The sequence below is a fragment of the Platalea leucorodia genome, assembly GCF_965183815.1.
Source record: "Platalea leucorodia genome assembly, chromosome: 22".
Taxonomy (NCBI): domain Eukaryota; kingdom Metazoa; phylum Chordata; class Aves; order Pelecaniformes; family Threskiornithidae; genus Platalea; species Platalea leucorodia.
This window is the reverse complement of record NC_138844.1, coordinates 6,557,636-6,577,369: the sequence shown is the minus strand read 5'-3', so window position 1 is coordinate 6,577,369 and position 19,734 is coordinate 6,557,636. Positions and strand designations below refer to the sequence as shown.

Genomic DNA, 19,734 nt, shown 5'->3' with positions numbered 1-19,734 from the left:
CCAGCCTCGTATGCAGAGTACGGAGTGACAGCAGGAGCTTGCTTTGTAAGCAGCTGCCCGCTTGCCGCGTCTCTGATAGCTTCTCCTTATGAGCCTCTGCTTGCAGAGAAATACTAACTTCATGATGCATCTTACAAAGACAGTTTGCAAAGCTGACGGGATGCTGTATGCTTTTCAGCGTGGCTTTTTTTTTTTTTACAGCAGGTGAGTACATACACCCCATCCTAGCAGCTGCTTTGAAAGAGTTCTCAAAGTTTGTCAAAAAAAGCCAAACCAAACTGTCACCTCGGTCTCTGAAGTACGCTCGTGTCCGAGTAGAAATAAGGCAGCTCTTCGCAAAGTACAGCGTAAAAAAACTGCAGGCGTGTTGTACCAGGAGATGGACTTGCCGAGACGTTAAAGTCTTTGTTTCCCTATCTGCAGGGAATCACTCAACCAAAATAACTTTCTAACGCTTCTTTCTTTTAATTCCCCTTGCACAATGTTGTAGCGTTTGGTGGTGAAGCCAGATCAGCTAATAAAGAGACGTGGGAAGCTCGGGCTGGTTGGAATTAACCTCACTCTGGATCAGGTGAAGGCTTGGCTCAAGCAGCGTCTGGGCCAGGAAACCACGGTGAGTGCCGCCTTGGCCACAAAAGCGTAAGCCCTTCTTCTGCCTTTGCTGCCTACTTGCGTGATAGGAGCTGGTGCGCGGGTATTTCCCTTGCTTATGGTGGTTTAAAATGCGTGTTGTGCTGATGCCGAAGCAAGGGAGGAGCTGTCCCACGTGTGAAGTTCCTGCTGTAAATGACGGACCTGTTGCCGTCGGCTGGCCTCCGTAGGGCCTGCCTGGTGGGAGCTCAGCAGGATTCGGTACCATTTCAAAAGTCCTTTCCGCTTGGGAGTCAGCAGTTGATAGCTCAAATGCTGCGTCTAGTTGGCATAGCTGCTTCGCTTTAATACCCAAGGCAGATTTAACAAGACGAGTATAAAAGCTGTCATAAAATTGTCCTCTTACTGTAGCCAGCCAGTGAGTTTTGGCTGATGACTGAGTGTTACTTCAGGTCCTCATTGAAATTCAGCGCTGGCTTGTAATATTTATTCTCCTGGGAAGGATGCTGCAATGCTAATGATAAAGAAACGCCTGCCATCCCAGCTGCTGCGTTCCAGGAGCTGACAGCGTTCTGCTGCCTGAAGGAGGCTGATGCCTTGGCCCTGCTGTGGCGGGCTCGCTGCTCGCTCCAGCACCGAGCTGCGCAGCCGAGCCGGCGAGGCTGGCCTGAAGGCCGTCGTGAAACAGCGGGCGACCGCGTCGCTGGTCTGCGCGCCCATCAGGAAGATGACAGATGTTGAAATCATTTCTTTAGCACAATACGACCGCATCTAAAGGAAGGACTCTGCCAAGTGCTTGTGACCGATGCTGGTCGCTCCTGAAGCAGCGTCCTCGGGAGCGGGGGGTATCTCCCGTGGCCTGTGCGGGAGTGTCCCTTGAGCCAGGAAACTGGGGTTTGGGTAGCAGGAAAGCGCCCGCGCAGGAGGGTTCCTGGGACCTCGCTGTAGGTGTTTGTCCCTGTAGGAAGAGGCTAAAGAGTGATCTTACTTTGCCATGCTCACTGACACCGCTTCCAGGACGAGTGCTGGGCAGAGCCCTCTGCTCCTGCCGCTCCCTGTCGAGCTTAGGATTTCCCTCGCTTCTGATTTTTGCGGAGCTCCAAGAAGCAGCTCAAGCCATCGCGTTTCACGCTGCGCTAAGCAGTGCTCTGTAAAGGTGCTGTCCCCGGGACAGGAGGTGGAGGAGCCGTTCTGGTGTAATTCTGATAGCCGTCTGTCCTGCTAGGGCAGGGGAAGGTGGCTGACTCCTGTGCCCTGTGAAGTTCAAGGATCCTGGAGCGGTTGAGCAGCGTCTCTAGCAGTGACGGTGCTCGATGCTGTGCTGGGGAGGGAGGAGCATGGTTCCCCAGCAGACACGGTGGAGAGGTGCTTGGGAAGAGGTGATTTTAGAGCAGTGTTGATTAATTCTTGAAGCTTGCCTTATGCTGTCACAAATGTGGCTATTGGACAAGCATTTATTGGTGTTTGTCTTGCTTTCTGCCTACAGATTGCTAATGCCAAGGGAATCCTAAAGAATTTTCTGATTGAACCCTTCGTCCCTCACAAACAGGTTAGTATACCAAATAAAGCCTTAAAAAGTGATTTTAAATCTCTCTTGGCTTGCGTGGGGCTTAGATGGATTGATATAGTGGAGAGAGCGTAAGTTTGGGAGCGTGCTGTTAAGCTGACAGCGCCGATGCGCGCGGTCGGAGCCGCGCGCAGGCGCAGCATCCGTGCGAAGAGCTGCTAATAATTGTGGTTGCTGCTGTTCCTCTGCTGGGAGGAGGTTACAGATCTCCTGAGAGGGACCGGGCTGCTCAAGGCCGCTCCCGAGCGTGGGTAACAAACTGTTGACGTGAGATACCTCAGCTTGTGCTGCTGAAATATTTAGACTCCGCAATGGTTTGCGGGAAGGGTAGAACTAGCTAAGAGATGCTTTCAGTGCACGCAGGCAAGGACCCCGGTTTGCACTGCGGTTGTGTAAGATGGGAGCGGTTTTCTCCCGAACGGGAAAGCGTTGTCCCTGGCCCGTTTCACCAGGATGAAGCGCTCTGGGCCCTGCTGCTCTCCCTCCCAGGCCAGCACAGCCTGTCCAGCCCCGGCCGGTGTCTGGGCCGCTCCGGTGCTGCTTCTCCTCGGAAAGCTTAGCGGTGTGCTCAGTTCCCTAGCATTAACGCAAGAGCCTCTTCTTCAAGGTCTTCTCTGGGTGTGACTCGTTAATGTTTGGGCCTGGGTCTGTGCAGGAGGAAGAGTTCTACGTGTGCATATACGCTGCCCGAGAGGGAGACTATGTGCTCTTCCACCACGAAGGGGGTGTGGATGTGGGAGATGTTGACGCCAAAGCTCAGAAGTTGCTTGTGGCGGTGGATGAAAAGCTCAATGAATCCGATGTAAAGAAACATCTCCTGCAGCATGCACCAGCAAATAAAAAAGAGTAAGTACGGATGCCTAATTCCAGGCGCGGCCGGCCAGCCACCCAGCAGCTCCCCTCCTTTATTTCAGTGCAAGATCCCTTCGTTCTGTTTGACCCTAAAGCTTGCTCCCCTACCCTTCTTGCTGCTCTCGGGAATATGCCATGCATCCTAAATCCAAGTTCTTTGACCTTGTCCGAGCCTCTTGTAAAATTCAAAATAAGCGTTCGTAGTGCTTTGAGCCTTTGCTTGGCAGGAGCACTTCTCAGTCTACCGAAGTCTTGACCTCTGAGGTGCTGGAGACGTGTTGAATTTTGATCCTTTGTGCCAGCATAGAAGAGTTTCTTTCATTTAGCAGAAATGGTGATAAGATGTGAATCCGATTGCTAATTCAGAAATGTACTCTCCCTTACTCTGGCCCAGGCTAAGAGGGTATTCTCTTGCTATTCCTACACTTACTGCAAGCTTATCTGTAGATGTCGGAGCTGCTTCTGCATCTCCTTTAATTAGGTGCCTATAGCTATTATCTTCATATGAGTCACGGTTTTTCCAAACATACCGTAATCACGGATGGCATTGTTCAGCACTGAAAGGCTAACGAAGCCTGTCACCAATGTAGTTTATTGCAGCCTCTTCCCCGTCCCAGCTAATGAAGCTTAGTTCTGACAAAGATGCCTGTCTGACAGCGAGACAGCGATGCGTTTCTGTCTCTCGGTGAGATTAACCAGACTGAACATCTCTGCCAGTCGTGAGCAACTGTGTTCTCAGCAGAGTTTGGCGGAGTGTAGTTCCGATGAGTCATCAAGGTCTTCCTTTCCTTGAGTCATCACCTAGGCTTCGTCCAGAGAAGATGAATGAGAATGAAAGAAATTGATACAGAGTAGATTTGCAGATTGCCGCTGATATAAATGAAGCAGAGCAGGCTGTGCTTTATATTTGGCTGCTTTAATGAACTTGTATTAAATTTTTTTACAGCATCTTGGCTAGCTTCATCTGTGGCCTGTTCAACCTTTATGAAGATCTATATTTCACATACCTCGAGATCAATCCATTAGGTAACTGATATTTTTGGGAGCAGGACTCTCTGTTCTAGAATGCTGAAATGTGTACTTTATCCTTCTCAGTATTGTTGCAAACTACATAAAACCAGGTGGCATATGCAAAAGAAGTAGAAAAGTGGCTGTCGTGTCCTGGAGCTATTAGTTGAACAAATCCAAAATGAGGACTGCTTGCAGGTGTTCTCTGTTACCTAATTTCCTGGTGGAAATGAAAAATGCCATTGAAAGGGATGTTAAGTCAGAACTGAAGAACATTAAAAATGGCTCTGTTGGATCCGAACAAAGCAGCACCTGAGCCAGGGCCTGGTCCGTGACCATGGTCACCCCTTAACTCTTAAGGGAGCTCTCTGGGGTGGGTAAACACAATTAAATGACCGATGTGGAGGAAGGGGAACAAAGGTGACCTAGCTTTTGTAATGACCTCTGTACGGTATCAAATTTTGTGAGTAAATCTCTAATGCATGTCTCTGTATAAACCACAGCTAATTCTGGTGTTTTTTTCAAATGCAGTGGTGACTAACGATGGTGTCTACATCCTTGATTTGGCTGCGAAGATTGATGCAACCGCTGACTACATCTGCAAAGTGAAATGGGGGGATGTGGAGTTCCCCCCTCCCTTTGGCAGGGAAGCTTACCCAGAGGCAAGTGACCCTCCCTGGCCCAAATCCCTCTCTTGTGGACTGCAGGATTAATTCCTCATTGCTTGTATGTCCATGGCCTTGAGGTTTTCCTCTCTTGTGGGTTTTGTTGCTGCGTTTCAAGTCCCTTGGCATTGCTGTCCATGATAAGAGCTTGTGCAAGCCTGCGTATGGTTGGAGTAGTACTAGGACTTCTCCTAATCGTGCTCTGAACTGCAATTGCTTTCCATCTTTGCTTGGGTGTTGTTTCAGTTCTTTAATTCAAAATCGACTTTTTAAAATGGAGGCTTATATTTAACTTCATTCAGCTACGTGCCAAAGCTCTGTACTCGTGCGGTCTTCCTCATGTGGTTCTTGCCTGCGTCGCTGCCCTGTCAGCGTCGCTGGGTTTTGTCGGAGCGCTGGTTCTTGGCAGCCTGATGGCAGCTGATGCCCCCTCGGTGCTCCAGTGACCGGGAGCCGAGTAGCGGTTGTGTGCAAAATCCACGTGCGAGTACCAATCCAGAGGAAATAATTACCATCTCTCAAACTTCAAAGTAAAAAGTTAAGATGTTAATACACCTATTTTCCTGAAAAGCGATGACTGAGGCAAACTTCTTGTTTTGAAGTCAGAAATGCCTGCTCCCCCTCAGAATTCCCTGGGTTTGTTCTGCTGGTTGCATGAACGCTGCTTCAGACGTAGCCTCCAGCAGCTTCAGAAACGGCTGGAAGCAGAGCTCTCTCCTTAGTTGTTCTGTTACTTATTTCAGGTGACTGTTCTGCTGTCTCCGAAAGGATTTCTGTCCTGAATTTTTCATTTTACTAATTATAATTATGCTTCAGTTGGGGAAGATTTTTGTAACGTGGCCAGGAAATCCATTTAGCTGTTTCTCTCCGCGTAGCTTGCTGGATGCCAACGCTTAACTCAATTTCTCTTAAAAGGATTAGTTCAGTTTTTGTCTCTGAATCATCCCTCTGCAAGTCACTGTGAAGGTTATTATGGCAGTACCTTGGCTGAGAATTTTAATGAACTCCCAGGGAAGTGCTTCGCAACAGGCGAGCACACTGATACAGGAACACCGCGGTGAGCCAAATTACAGCGCGCTGGGTGATTACCTTCTCGGCTGCAGCACAGCCGGAGCGTGTAGCCGTGGGTGTGTTGATTTTAAATTTCCTCTGGTCTCGGTCTCCAGACGAGGTCGGATCAAGACTTTTCGGTTCAGAGGCATTTGATTCTGTGATTGTCGTACGTGGAACCGTGAAACCTGGGAGCTTCCCCGGGCTGGCTAAGCAGCGGAGGGAAAAACCTCCGTTCATGGAAAGGCCAGTGTAGTGTACGGCTCGGTGAAACACAACCAGCAGTCGGCTGCATAGCTAAAGTTTTCATGTGTGAACAGGAAGAATCTGCTTCTGGATATTTATTTATAAATAAATAAATCTGTTTATAGCAATCACTTGTGATTTCACCTGGGACAAGCAGGAGACAAGCCAGCAGGCCTTATAAAGACAACATACTCTTTGGAGGGTATGATTTTTTCTTTTTCCCCCCAAGAAAGAATCAATATTTGAGCGTATGCTCAGATTGATTCCCTTTGAATTTGTTACAGAGAGGATGGCGCAAGCTGTCTATGTTCAGTCCAATTTCAGTGTTCTGTCTTGGAGAAAACCTAACACGAATCAGTCCTGGCCCCGAGAGATGAAGCTGGGTCTCTGTCCCTTACGAAAATGGTGTTTGTGGTTCCGCTCTCCCCTCAGCTGACGGGAGATGTGGGAGCTCTGCGTGGCCAAATGGGCCCAGCGCTACCGACCCTCTGGTTCGGAAAAGGAGGATGCAGAAGGGAGTTTAAATTGCGTGCTGCTCTGTTTGCAGGAAGCCTACATCGCTGATCTGGATGCGAAGAGCGGAGCCAGCTTGAAGCTTACTATTCTCAACCCCAAAGGCAGGATCTGGACCATGGTGGCCGGTGGCGGTGCCTCCGTGGTTTACAGGTAACGGGAACAAGGTTTCCAGAGAGGGGGCTGGATTTACAGTGCTGGAGGAAAATAATTGCTGCAGCCTGTGGAAAGGAGGCTCTTCTGAAGCGATCTTTCCCATGCTGTAACTGCCTGGGACCTCTTCAGAATGAAGATGCTGTGCAGATTTCTTACCTAGATGGGGAGCGTAGTGTCCCTTAGATAACTTAATTCTGGGAGGTTGAGGTATAGTTTCTTTTTGACTTGGAAAGAAACAAGCTGGCTGAAAGCTGTTTATGGTGATATCGTTGCTGTGGTAGTCACTGAGTTCCCATCGTATCTAGGAGAGGTATAACAAGATTAATCGTGACTGGCACCAAGGGGAGAGCAGCTTTGTTTTCAGCAGACAGCATGATCTCTCTGTTAAAGTCCCACTCTCCCACGAATTTGAAATGCTTTATTAAGACCTTTATAGTGACTCAAATTATAACTAATCTCTTAAATATCTTTTTTTTTTTACAGTGACACCATTTGTGACCTGGGGGGCGTGAATGAACTGGCTAACTACGGGGAATACTCCGGAGCCCCAAGTGAGCAACAGACCTACGACTACGCTAAGACGATTCTTTCCCTCATGACACGAGAGAAGCACCCTGAAGGTAAGGGAGTTTCAAAGACGGTCAGCTGTGAAGCTGTGTGTGGGGAAAAAACCGAACAAATCTGGGCTGTTACTGTGCTTAGACCTCCCTGGCAGAGCTCTTAATGTACTGCTGCCTTCCGAAAGAGTGATGGATTTATGTCAGCTCTTGCTTCAGAGACAGGACTTGTGATTTTCCGTGTAGCAAAGAGCAAATGTGACTCGAGATTCTTCTCAGAAAAATTCTTGCTTGATACAAGCTCTTATCTTGCAGTAAGTTATATTTAGCAGAGCCTGGAAACTATCGGCTGGTCTGAACTGCAGCGTTATTTCGCTTTATGTCCTAAACTGCTTCAGGATCTTACAGTAAACTCTGTTTTTAAAACAGTGTTATTAATGTGTGCTTCTTCCCTCAGGTAAAATCCTGATCATTGGCGGCAGCATTGCTAACTTCACCAATGTGGCAGCCACTTTTAAAGTAAGTGACTATTCAGAAGTATCAGCAAATGCCCACAATCGTTCTCCCCAGCTCAGTGTTGTGCTGAGGCTGACGGGGCCTCTCTTCCAGGAGCTCCTGAGATGATGGGACAGGGTAGACATGGGGCTGCCCCCTCACCCGTCCCGTGTATTTCTTTTAGGGCATTGTGAGAGCGATTAAGGATTACCAAGGCCCTCTGAAGGAGCACGAGGTGAGGATCTTTGTACGAAGAGGGGGCCCGAACTACCAGGAAGGATTGCGTGTCATGGGAGAAGTTGGTAAGGACCAACCATCTCCTTAAGTCTTGTTCTTGCATCTTGTTTCTTCCACCTGCTTTCTGCTGAGCCTTTTCAAGGTTAAACGCTTCACTTCGGCAGAAGGCTCCTTTTTCCCCCCAAGGCTGACTGTTCTTGTGTGCCTACGCAGGCAAGACCACGGGGATCCCCATCCACGTCTTTGGCACGGAGACTCACATGACCGCGATTGTGGGCATGGCGCTCGGCCATCGGCCTATCCCCAACCAACCGCCTGCCGCAGCCCACACCGCCAACTTCCTCCTCAACGCCAGCGGCAGCCCTTCGGTGAGTTCCTCCCCTCCGTGAAAGGGGACGCTTGTGAGGAGCCTCCTGAAGGCGGCTTGCCCTCTCTGAACAGGTCAGAAGCGGACCTTGGCCACCATTGCTTTTGTACAAAGCTGTAGGAGAACTAAAGTGATGCTGCCTGCGTGGTTTATCAGGAGGGGCCCTCCTAACGTCCACCTCGCTCGTGCAGAAAATGTGACCCCTCAAAACCATCAATGTGACTCTTGAATCTGCTGGGAACTTGGTCATTCGGGAGTTTTCCCTCACTTGACTGAAATGGTCCTATCTCAAAGTTAACTTTCTTTGGTTTTCTTTGTAGAGTAGCATAGCCAAAGTGGTCATCTTCTCCTACGTGCTCCAGGCCTTATCTGGCACGCCGGCCCTTACTGACTTGGCTTCTGAATCTTTCAGACTCCAGCACCAAGCAGAACGGCTTCCTTCTCCGAGTCCAAACCAGATGATATTACTCCAGCCAAGAAGGCAAAACCAACAGCGCCTCTTGGTAAGTCCAGCACTGGAAGTGATTGCTAGCGGTTCTCTTCTGCTCCAAAAGACAGAGCGTGGACTAGACTAATGCTTTTTTTCTGGATATAAAGGGAAGCAATTTTGTGGTACCTGTCTGTCTTTGGTTTGAATTTGGTTTAGTGCTTTTGGAATGTTGTCACCTGTGCTGTTAGCTCACGCGCAAGGTGAGTCAGGGTCGCCTTCTCTGAAGGGAACAGCGCAATTTGGGAACTCCGGCTTTCCCACGCCCTCTTATGCGGGGCCAGCGGACAACAGGCTGGAGTATCTACGCTGTGGTTGCTGAACTGAGGCCTGCTTTCCAATTTCCCCAGGAATGCCTGCGGGTGTTCCCATGGGATGCTGCTGGAATGGCGTAGGTATTCAGAAAGTCCTTCTTGGTATATGCTGCGGCTTCCCGGGTGAACGCTCTGCAGTCAGTCCAGCAGGAGTTGTGATGCACTCCTCGCACGCTGAGGGTCAGGGGTTGCCGTGCGGTGCGTTGTGTGGTTTTGTTGGGGTTTTGTCTTGGTTTTTAGTTTTTGGGTTCTTTTTTACTGAAGCCTGTAGGAAGCTTCTCTAGCATGGTGATACGCAAGAGCTTTGGCAGCCTTCTGCTCGCATTTGTTGGAAGCCTTATTGGGTAAGAGCATGTCGTATGGGAATAAAAAAACAGAATTGGGCAGGGACAGAATGTGGTAACGTCCTGGTCCTCCTCCCTTGAATGCGAGGAGATGCTGGCCTCACTTACAACGGTATGACATGATGACAGCAGGATTCAGCTCTGATTCCGGTGAAGTGCATCACAAACCCCACTACTGCTCTCTTAATCATTGCGCACAGGATTTTGCATGAGCAATGCTTCAAAAAGACATTGTAAATATGTGCGCCGTGGAGCTTGCGGTGCAAGGAGCTGCCACCTGAACCTGAAATGTGTTTGTGCTGGGACAAGCAAAAAGTTTCTAGATGGCAAAATGCAAAATTTGATGTCCGGATATTTGGAGAGGAAGTACAGTGGAGGGTGCTCCAGTCTGCTTGCCTTTTTTTTTTTTACCAAAAGCAAAACCCGAGAGGCCTGAGTGCTGTGGGGAGGAGGGAAGCTGCAGCACCCCGCCGCAGGGGCCCTGCTGTTGGGATGACAGCAGCCAACTGTCATGTTGTTGCATGAGTGATTCTCTCTTTAACAGATTCAATCCCAGCTTCAAGACCTGGTTCAGGTAGGACACGTGTGACTAGCTGAATGTGCCTGGCCTTGCTGGCAGCTGACTTTTTTAGTTCTTGGTTTTGTTGCTGTTTTCTCTCTCCAAAAGTTTGCAGTGTTGTCTGGTCCTTCCCTTCCCTCCCGCCCAGCATATTTAGCTATCACCATATGAACTTTTCATCTGTTTTTTCAAGTGCGGATCACATACTCCTTTGCACAAAAACTTACTGTTTCTGGGGGAGAGAGGGACAGGTCTCAAACAAACTTTAATTTTTCTTCCCTTCCCCCCCAATCATTACAGAGAAAACCAGACCTAGGCATATTGTGAAAAGCTCTGTTCTCCTCGCTTTCAAAAAGAAGGAATCGCTAGCCGTACCTAATAACTGGCATTTTGTTTCAAAGGGAAGCAAAATAGCACAGGTGCTGTGCTTATGAGCCTTGAAGGGCACAGAAAAGTCGCTGAATGAGCTAAATGTTCTCGTTGCCTGATCAGTTCAGCAAACCATTACAGCTTGTGCTCACTGAAGTTATGGGGCCTTCAAGCACTCTCTTGAGCTCTGTGCTGGATGAGAATAAACTGCTGAATCGGGGTCAAAGTAGAGTTTCAAGCCATCTCCCCTGTGGTAAGAGGAGGGACAGTCGAAGGGGAGCTCTCAGACCTGCCTTGTGTGGTCTCGGACGAAGAGCATCGCCTTTCTGGACCTGCATTTTCCCGTTTCTGTGAATACTAATATTGCCTCCTTGCAGGCACCTGCAAGATAAACGGAATTTTTCAGGGTAGGCGGTTTCCTAATAGCGAGTCGTGGCAGCGCATCTAAACTGTGAACGTGTAGGGTTGGAGAAGAGTGACTGATTTCTTGTTAAAGCCAGAAGAACAGTATCCTGTTTAATCCCTAATGCTGTTTACCTTTGATTCAAAGCCAAAAAGAAATTAGCGGTAGGCTGAGTTGGCACTAGCAGTTGGATCAGCTCTGAGCTCTCAGGAGTTTTAAAAGGAACTCTGCCGGGAGTCAGAGGGAGGAACTCGGCGTTTTGCTGTGACAAGTGGTGTAAATATACTTTAAGCAAACAGTCTATCCTCACTAGCTGAACTGTTGCCTTTCCTGCGACTCTGCCCCCTGAAGCCAAGTTTTGGGCCACATATAAATTCTTGGAGCCATCAGGTTTGTGTTGGATTATGATCATCAAAAACAACAACAACAAAAAAAAGAAACCAAAAGCTGAGTATGTAGAGCTCCTTTGCTTTCTTTGTCCCCTCCATTTCCTGCTTTTCTTCTTGTTTTCTATCATCCTACTGTGGTGCCCTGACAAACACAGGAGGCAAACCTCCTGTGGTTCTCCCGGACTAGGCCATACGCAAATAAATAAATAAAATGCAAAGTTCCCTTCCTCTTCAGCTTTGCAGATTAAAACTATCTGGGAGGAACACGAATGGCCCATGGGAGAAGAGGAAGAGGCAGTTTTCACTTCTCTCCTCTCCTACACCAGCTCCCCCCCTGTGATTAAGCACTTGCCCAGTTTTGTGAAACCCAAAGCCTGGATATTGTGTTCAGAATCCTGGGAAGGGGGATGCTGCTTCATCTCCAGTTTCTTCCTTAATTTGGACAGTGTGGCTACTGTATCCTGCAGGTCACTTGTTGGGTTCAGTTTGGAGGGAGGGGAGTATGCGTCTCTGGGAGACTTTCAGCAGACATTTGGCAAAGTTGCAGCTTTTGTCTTGCACAGATGTACGTTCTGAATGTGTGGTTTTTTGTCGTCCCTGTCCCCCCGAGCAGGTAAAGCTACAACCCTGTTCAGCCGTCACACCAAAGCTATCATCTGGGGGATGCAGACACGGGCTGTGCAAGGAATGCTGGACTTTGATTACGTTTGCTCCCGGGACGAACCTTCAGTAGCTGCCATGGTTTATCCATTCACGTAAGTAGCCTGTGTTGACTGTGTTATTTTTCTGACCGCTTCCCTCAAATTCTTCTGTTAGCTCCCTCCTCCTCCAGCCTCTGCTGCTCTTTAGTGTAGCTCTGCCCTAGTCTACATCTCTGCTTTAACACCCTCTCCTATGCTCCCTTCCACCATCAGGTTGGCTTTGCAGGCTGCTTCCTGTTGCCCTCAACCACTGATTTCAGGCTGCTCTGTTGAAACAGCTTGATGTTAGCCGTGTAATTTAAGTCCCACTTCATGCTCTTTCAAAGGGCGTCCAAATTGCGTTCCTTCACTCGGCGAGTCAGGAAGGCATGACTAGTTGGGCTTTCCTTGCAGCCCGCTGGCTTAGCAGAGGCAGGAGGGCTATGCGAGGTTTCTTCTGCTCATCTGCTGTTTGCTGCGTGCTTGTCTGAGACATCTTGATTTGTGCCTGCAGCAGCTGGAATTTTCCCCTCCAAGTATTAGCTGGAATTGGAGCAGCTCTGCTAATAGACTAAAGCAGTCTGTCTGTCATGTAGCCAAATAAAATTTAAAATGGATAAAATCCTGCTCATCTTGTTCATCCTCTCTCCTGTAGCGGCGGTGGTTTCTCCGCAGGCAGGAAGCGTGCGGACCCTTCAGTGGGACGGGGAGTTCTCTTGCGGTACTCGCCCCCGTTTACCTTATCCCCCGGCTAACGGGGATGAGAGGCTGTGGGTGTTTGGGATTGCCCTCAGGAGGAACCCCCAGGGCACAGCTGTGCATAAGCGGTTTTGTGGTTGTACCTCCTGAGTGCGGGGGGTCTCCCTGCCAAACAGGGCAAGTAGCGAGGAGGAAAGGAGCGGCTGTCTGGCCTGCTGCTGAGAGGGAGATGGGAGCACATGCAAAGGTAGGAGGTTTGTTTCATTTCTGTGGTATTTACAGGCATCCAGGATAGCTGATGTCTAATCAACCTCTGTCCTGCAGGGAGTTTTGCCTCTTGACAGTTAAGTGCCTTGTGCTGTCCGTCTGCAGCTCTGATGATAATTGCAGCTCTGTAATACCTTCCCAGCAAGTGCAAACCTCAGGGTGCTAAAACTGAGTGCAGGCATAGTCACATCTACAGATGAGTGGCCACCCCTTGCCGTGTCGCGGTTGTTTAATGAAGAAAAAGCAATAGGGATTCAAAGTTTAAGGCTACCTGTAATTATCTGATTCTGCTTGACCTTTTGGAGGAAGCCAGGCTGGCAAAACCTGGAATGTTGTTACAAATGTACCAGCACGGGAGCACGGCCGATATCTCTAGGCTCTTAAGCAACTGAACAGTACAGACTTCAGTGAAGTTCCAGTCGGAGCATCTGCCGTGTAAAAAAGACGACACCTACAGTGAAATTTTCCTACGTGCATTTCCTTCGGCGTGCGTGGGGCAGGGCGGGTAGAGTCTCACTGTAGCAGAACTGGGAAGTTGACTGGCCCTCCCATTGCTGTCCTGGCTGTTCACCGCAGATACTGGTTTCCTGTTCCCCCAGTCTGGTATTTGTTCCAGCCCAGTAATGCAGCTTTGCATGCATCTCATTCATTACTCTTTCTGTGCCTCATTCTGTCTTCCAGCTTGGAGTAGAATTGAGGCTCTGGTAACTTCACTGTGGGAGAGCTTATTCATCTTGCTGGATGCCTCTGTCCCCATTAGCCCGTCTCCTTCCATATGCTGCTCTGTTCTATACTCTGAAGAACCTTCTGCTGTTAGTATGGTCCCTCCCCATGTACGCTCACTTGCTAGTGAGTCTCACAGTCAGTCTTGGTGTCTGAGAACTGGGGTTTGTAAACTCCTCTATCTGCATGCACTGTATCCCTTTGTCTTCCCGGTAGCCTTGAGAGTCAGGGCCCTTTCGTCTTCTCCTCCACAGTGGTGACCACAGGCAGAAGTTCTACTGGGGCCACAAAGAAATCCTGATCCCAGTCTATAAGAACATGTCAGACGCCATGAGGAAGCACCCAGAGGTGGATGTTCTCATCAACTTCGCATCTCTGCGCTCTGCTTTTGACAGCACCGTTGAGACCATGAATTATCCACAGGTGAGTGAGGGATCTAGAAGAAGCCCAAGAAAAGAAGGAAGATCTTGTCAGCGGGGTACCGGTGTTTCTTAAACTGTGATGGCATCAGCAAATTGGCTTGGTCTTCCAGCTTGGCAGATAAATACCTCGGTTCTGACTCCTTGGAGACTCTAAGGAGGATGCTGGAGTTGCATAGCAAACTCTAATGCCGGACTTGCAATCTGCGTAAGAGGAACTCGGCACCTCTTTGTTAGGAGTGATTACTTTGGGTTGATTAAAATACAGCGCTGCCCTGGTGTGCAAGGGGGAGAGAAAAAACCTCCCTGAACAGTGCGCTGAGATTGCTGTGACGGCGAGAGCAGACTGCGCATCCGTGCACTGGGCCTCGCTGTATGAGAGCGCACAGCAGGACCTCGCACGGGCCTGACCAGGCAGAATCTGATCGTGCCCCCAGCAGCTGTTTGCCTTCTCCGTCCTGCAGATGGATTTCCTTAGTGCGGTGACACTGGGGGTGCTGATGGTTTTCTTTATCTCGTTGCAGATCCGCACCATTGCCATTATTGCCGAGGGCATTCCAGAGGCCCTGACACGCAAACTGATCAAGACAGCTGATAAAAAAGGAGTCACTATCATTGGGCCTGCAACTGTAAGAACTGGTGACCTTTTTCTCCTCTTGTCCATCCGTCTTAATCTTGAGATCGGCTTTCTCTGAAGGATAAAGTATATCCTACAATCCATTCTGTCTTTAGCCCTACAAAGTGCGTGTTACCTTCTCATTGTAAGGTCACCTTACTGTCTTCTGTTGTTTGTATAAATACTGACAAGACTGTCTTACAGAAATATTCCTAAGTTTCATGTATGTTTTAAAGGGCTTTACAACTTTAATTTTCTTGTAGGTTGGTGGGATCAAACCAGGTTGCTTTAAAATAGGCAACACAGGAGGCATGCTGGATAATATCTTAGCATCAAAACTGTACCGTCCTGGCAGCGTGGCTTATGTTTCCCGGTCCGGAGGAATGTCCAATGAGCTCAACAACATAATTTCCCGAACCACTGACGGGGTCTATGAAGGGGTGGCCATTGGAGGAGACAGGTAGGAGTCTGCATCTTCAACACAGACACTGGGTTTTTTAGGTCGGTCAACAGAAGAGTTGTTATAACTTGGAGGAAGAAGGGTGGGTTGGATCTTAATTTTTCTTCTTTCAGAAAAGTTTATGAAACAAATTCAACTTCTACCATTTTCCCTGTATTCTACCCAGATATCCTGGTTCAACTTTTATGGATCATGTCTTGCGTTATGAGGATACTCCAGGAGTGAAAATGATTGTGGTACTTGGAGAGGTGAGTGAGACCCGTCCACTCCTATCTGAGAAATACCCAAGTGCGGTGTTTTGGGAGCATCTGACCTGGCTGCAAGGATGCTAAATAACAGCTACAGAGAAGTAGCTGTTCTTGAATGTCTGAATTTCTATTTTGTGCTGCTTTAATCCAAAGAAATTGAGTGTATGCCACAGACAGTCTCCCCTACCTTAAAAAAAAAAAAAAAAAAAAATCAAATAAGGAGGCTTTGTTCTGAGACTTCAGCTGTTACTCAGTGACAAAGGAGAAGAAAACCCCCAGTAACGCTGCCGTGCGCGTCTTGGAGCTGGTTTCTACAAAAGTGCAAAGTTTTGAACCAGCTCAGCTCTCTTTCTTTCTTTCTGCAGATTGGAGGCACAGAAGAGTATAAGATCTGCAGGGGTATTAAAGAAGGTCGTATCACCAAGCCAGTGGTGTGCTGGTGTATTGGTACTTGTGCCACCATGTTCTCTTCAGAGGTATGTGCGGAAACGGGGGCAAATGCATGAAATAGGTGTATATCCACGACAGGAAGAAAAAAGCCAACTTCTCTCACTGTGCCTAAACCTTCCAGAATTGCCAGGAGGGACGTAACGTGTGGGAGTTAATAAATATAAATGGTAAAAGCTTTTTGTGCTTCTGTAGTCTGCCACTGGAGATTTCCAAAGGATTCTGCGTACTTGTAAAGGGAGCCCAAAGGTCCCAGGGAATGCAGCAGATTCCGATAGCCGCCTGCTTCTGGAGTGGGAAGGGGAAAGATGCGTGTTACCCAGCTCTGGAGAGTGGGGGAATTTCGGGAGGGAGAACCTTTAATGGAAGAATCTGGAGCGATTCCAGATCAGAAAATGCCCTGCATATTGCAGTACTGACTGCAATTGCAACTAAGAGTTCTGTTAGCCCAAACACGGCGGCAGATGTGCAGTCACCGGCATTCCTCTGTCGCCAGTTTCCCGGTCAGTGCTTTACTCTGTCTTACTCTCTGCAGGTCAACAACTTGTATTCCTTACTGCTGTCTCTTCTCTCGTTTGTAGGTGCAGTTTGGCCATGCAGGAGCTTGTGCCAACCAGGCTTCTGAAACTGCTGTTGCAAAGAACCAAGCCTTGAAGGAAGCTGGTGTGTTTGTCCCCCGGAGTTTTGATGAGCTGGGAGAGGTCATTCAGTAAGTCACGTTCACGGGGCACCTTCAGCAGGGGACAAAAACTGTTAGGACACTGATTCTAGCCTGATAATGGAATATATTCTTGCTTAAGGAAAGCAACTTCTATCCATTCTGGGTTCTTAAGGTCTAGATTAAGACCACCTCACTTGTATCTCTTAAAAGGACTTAGTAAATGGATTCTCTCCCTAGGTCTGTCTACCAGGATCTTGTGGCCAAAAGAGTGATTGAACCAGCTGAGGAAGTGCCGCCTCCAACTGTGCCAATGGATTACTCCTGGGCAAGGGTGAGCTGTGCTGTTTTACCTGCTTTTTGGTTCCTTAGAAACCAGGCAGGATGTTTGCTGTGGTTCTGGACGCTTATGGTGATGATGATGTTGCCTTGGGGTTTTATCTCGCACTTTATAGTGCTATCGGTGAGCTCGCTGGCTACGCTGGTTCTAGGCTGTGGAAGCCACTCTGAGGGCAAGCTCAAGGCGTCGTTTGACCACTCTGCCTCCTACTGCCCCTCGCTTCTAACGCGGAATGTTTAAAATCCCGTCTTTATGCTGTGATTTCAGGAGCTGGGTCTGATCCGCAAACCGGCTTCCTTTATGACAAGCATCTGTGATGAGAGAGGGCAGGAACTGATTTATGCTGGGATGCCAATCACTGAGGTCTTCAAAGAAGAGATGGGAATTGGAGGGGTTCTGGGCCTGCTCTGGTTTCAGAGGAGGTGAGGCAGCTTTTTGTGAAAGCTCCCAAATTCTTTGGCTTGAAGTTTTGCTTGTTTATTAATAGCCTTTTGTGCTCAAAAGTAACTCCAGGATTCCTTTGTGAATGTAGAGTCATTGGAAATGCTGTCTCTGTATCCCCTCCTCTGAGACCACATCAGCATTTCAAGGCTTCAAACTATGTTTTAGTCTTGGGATGAAGTTTTCCACAAGTTTTGTGGTGCATTGGGGAAATTTCTCTATTCTAGGCCTGTTTCACACTGTCTGACTACTCGCTTATAATGCTCACCTCGACTCTGGAGAGACTGGGGAGCTTACAAACACTTGCTAACCAGCCTACAGGGAACCTTCTGAACGGCAGAAGTTTGCTGCCTTCATCCGACCGTGCTTTCGTTAGGGGCACTCTTGGCACTAGCTGGCATCTCTGGCTCAGCAGAACGGGATGACCAGAGCTGTAGCACAGCTTCGTGGCTCTCCTCGAGGGGACCCACGGAGCTTACTGATCAGTCAGCTGAGAGTGTGCAAACTCAGCCTGCCAAACTGACCCTCCGCTCCGAGCCAAACAGCTCCTGGGGAAACTGAATAAAAAATCTGATCTCTGAGAAGGATATTGGGATGCACTGATGGGTACTGTGACCCTGCAGCTCCCTTTCTTTGTTCTACTTCTTTCAAGCGTGCACCTAAAACAGCAGTCGCTGTCCAGTGTAACACCCAGTGCCTTGTTATTCAGTTTTCTTTACGATAAATTACTTCGGTCTCTGCCTTGCTCAGGTTACCAAAGTATGCCTGCCAGTTCATCGAGATGTGTTTGATGGTAACAGCAGATCACGGGCCTGCCGTATCTGGAGCCCACAACACCATTGTCTGTGCAAGAGCTGGAAAAGATCTTGTCTCGAGTCTCACTTCAGGCCTTCTTACTATCGTAAGTGCTTTATCTCTGGAAGATTTAGCTTTGCTACTCATTACTCTGCCCAGGTTTTATTATATTAACTTAAGATTTAGATTGGCTGCCGAGCCATGGGCAGGTTGTGTCTGTTCACTCACACTTTGAATTTCTGTTGAATTCAACTCTAAGAGGTTGATGCTCTAGGTTTAAAACCTAGTCCATTTTTCCAGTAAGCCAGACTGTTTTGATGTCTCTCGTTTGAGTCTAGAAATATTTTGTAGGGGCCAGACTGCTGTCAGCGTGGTCCCTGTATGTTTGCCCAGTCTCTTCCAACATTGGCAAGTAAAAAATGTGAATAAAACAGGCTTTAGATTGCATTCCCCCCCGTCTCTAGTGGAGTTGTGTTGGCTGCATATTGATACTTGTGTTGAGTTACAAACAGATGCTTTAGCTCAGGTGCCTGCCTGACTTTAATTTAATGAATGCGCCATTGATAGGCAGGGCGGATGGGGAAGGTGATCTTGCGCTTGTTTTGTACCTTAACTGTGCGGTCCTTTGCTATAATTCCCCTTGTGTTTTGCACCCAGGGTGACCGGTTTGGTGGAGCACTGGATGCTGCAGCTAAAATGTTCAGCAAAGCCTTCGACAGTGGGATTATCCCTATGGAGTTTGTGAATAAGATGAAAAAAGAAGGGAAACTGATCATGGGCATTGGACACCGAGTCAAATCGGTAAGAAAACTGCATTAGTACAAACTGGAGGGTGGCTGGGTGTTGGGTTGGTTGGTTTTTTAGAGGGGTGGGGGAGAGGGGAAAAAAAAAAAAAAACCCAAAGGAAAGAAAACTAGTGACTTTCAGAGGCAGCTATTGACCAAATTCTCAGGACTTATAAATTCCTAAACCTACAGATAGTAAAGCTTATGGCAAGTAACTGTGCCAGAGGCAACATCAGTGACTGTAACGTGTTCTTAACTTGCAGATAAATAACCCGGACATGAGAGTTCAGATTCTCAAAGACTACGTGAAGCAGCATTTCCCTGCCACCCCGCTGTTGGACTATGCACTTGAAGTAGAAAAAATTACAACTTCCAAGGTGAAATGCGCTAGTATTTATCTCCTCTTGAGCACTTTTTCTTACTGGGGGACAAGTGGCAGGGGGTTAATACTGTATTTTAATGGCAATGCTTCATAAGCTGTTGCTGGGGTTTTGTTTTTCTGTGGTAGGCTTTTGGCCAAGTACAAGCACCGTTTGGTAAGGCCGAAGACATTTGTTGGACACTGGGAAAATGCTGACCAAACCAAAACCCAGTATCTGTGGTGTCCGCGGGATATCTGGAACTGCTGTATTCTTTAAACCTGAGGCAGAGCTAGCACACGCGATGGGCTGTGGCAGATGATATCTGGGTTGAACCAAATGCAGGCCCGTTGTAGGGGCTGGTTTTCCATCATTTGCATTAAGCGTGGCTCTTGCTCAAGCTGCCGAACAGCCTTCTCTCACGATGATGGGCAACCCTCAAATTACCCTTCAGGATGGAAGTTGCCAGGCTAACATCGCTTGCCACTGTTAACATCTTCACTGGGGTGTGTTTTCATTTCCTGCAGAAACCAAATCTTATCCTGAACGTAGATGGCTTTATTGGAGTTGCCTTTGTTGACGTGCTCAGGAATTGTGGCTCTTTCACACGGTAAGTAGGTAGCGGGCT

At 48.3% G+C, this 19,734-nt stretch overlaps 1 protein-coding gene across 4 annotated transcripts in view; it reads left to right on the top strand.

Moving 5' to 3' along the window:
* The window catches only part of ACLY (ATP citrate lyase), a 30,176-nt gene that overhangs the window by 9,187 nt on the left and 1,255 nt on the right, over positions 1-19,734 (top strand). Inside the window, exons 3-27 of one of the 4 annotated variants that reach the window (XM_082331927.1) lie at positions 491-613; positions 2,078-2,140; positions 2,814-3,004; positions 3,957-4,036; positions 4,550-4,680; positions 6,527-6,645; positions 7,132-7,268; positions 7,663-7,724; positions 7,885-8,002; positions 8,151-8,305; positions 8,717-8,807; positions 9,994-10,023; positions 11,783-11,924; positions 13,793-13,961; positions 14,482-14,586; positions 14,837-15,033; positions 15,200-15,281; positions 15,647-15,757; positions 16,310-16,437; positions 16,627-16,720; positions 16,994-17,148; positions 17,918-18,068; positions 18,620-18,763; positions 19,011-19,124; positions 19,634-19,716. In XM_082331927.1, the coding sequence (XP_082188053.1) occupies positions 491-613; positions 2,078-2,140; positions 2,814-3,004; positions 3,957-4,036; positions 4,550-4,680; positions 6,527-6,645; positions 7,132-7,268; positions 7,663-7,724; positions 7,885-8,002; positions 8,151-8,305; positions 8,717-8,807; positions 9,994-10,023; positions 11,783-11,924; positions 13,793-13,961; positions 14,482-14,586; positions 14,837-15,033; positions 15,200-15,281; positions 15,647-15,757; positions 16,310-16,437; positions 16,627-16,720; positions 16,994-17,148; positions 17,918-18,068; positions 18,620-18,763; positions 19,011-19,124; positions 19,634-19,716 (2,975 nt within the window). The other 3 variants (XM_082331929.1, XM_082331928.1, XM_082331930.1) reach the window with 3 other exon arrangements.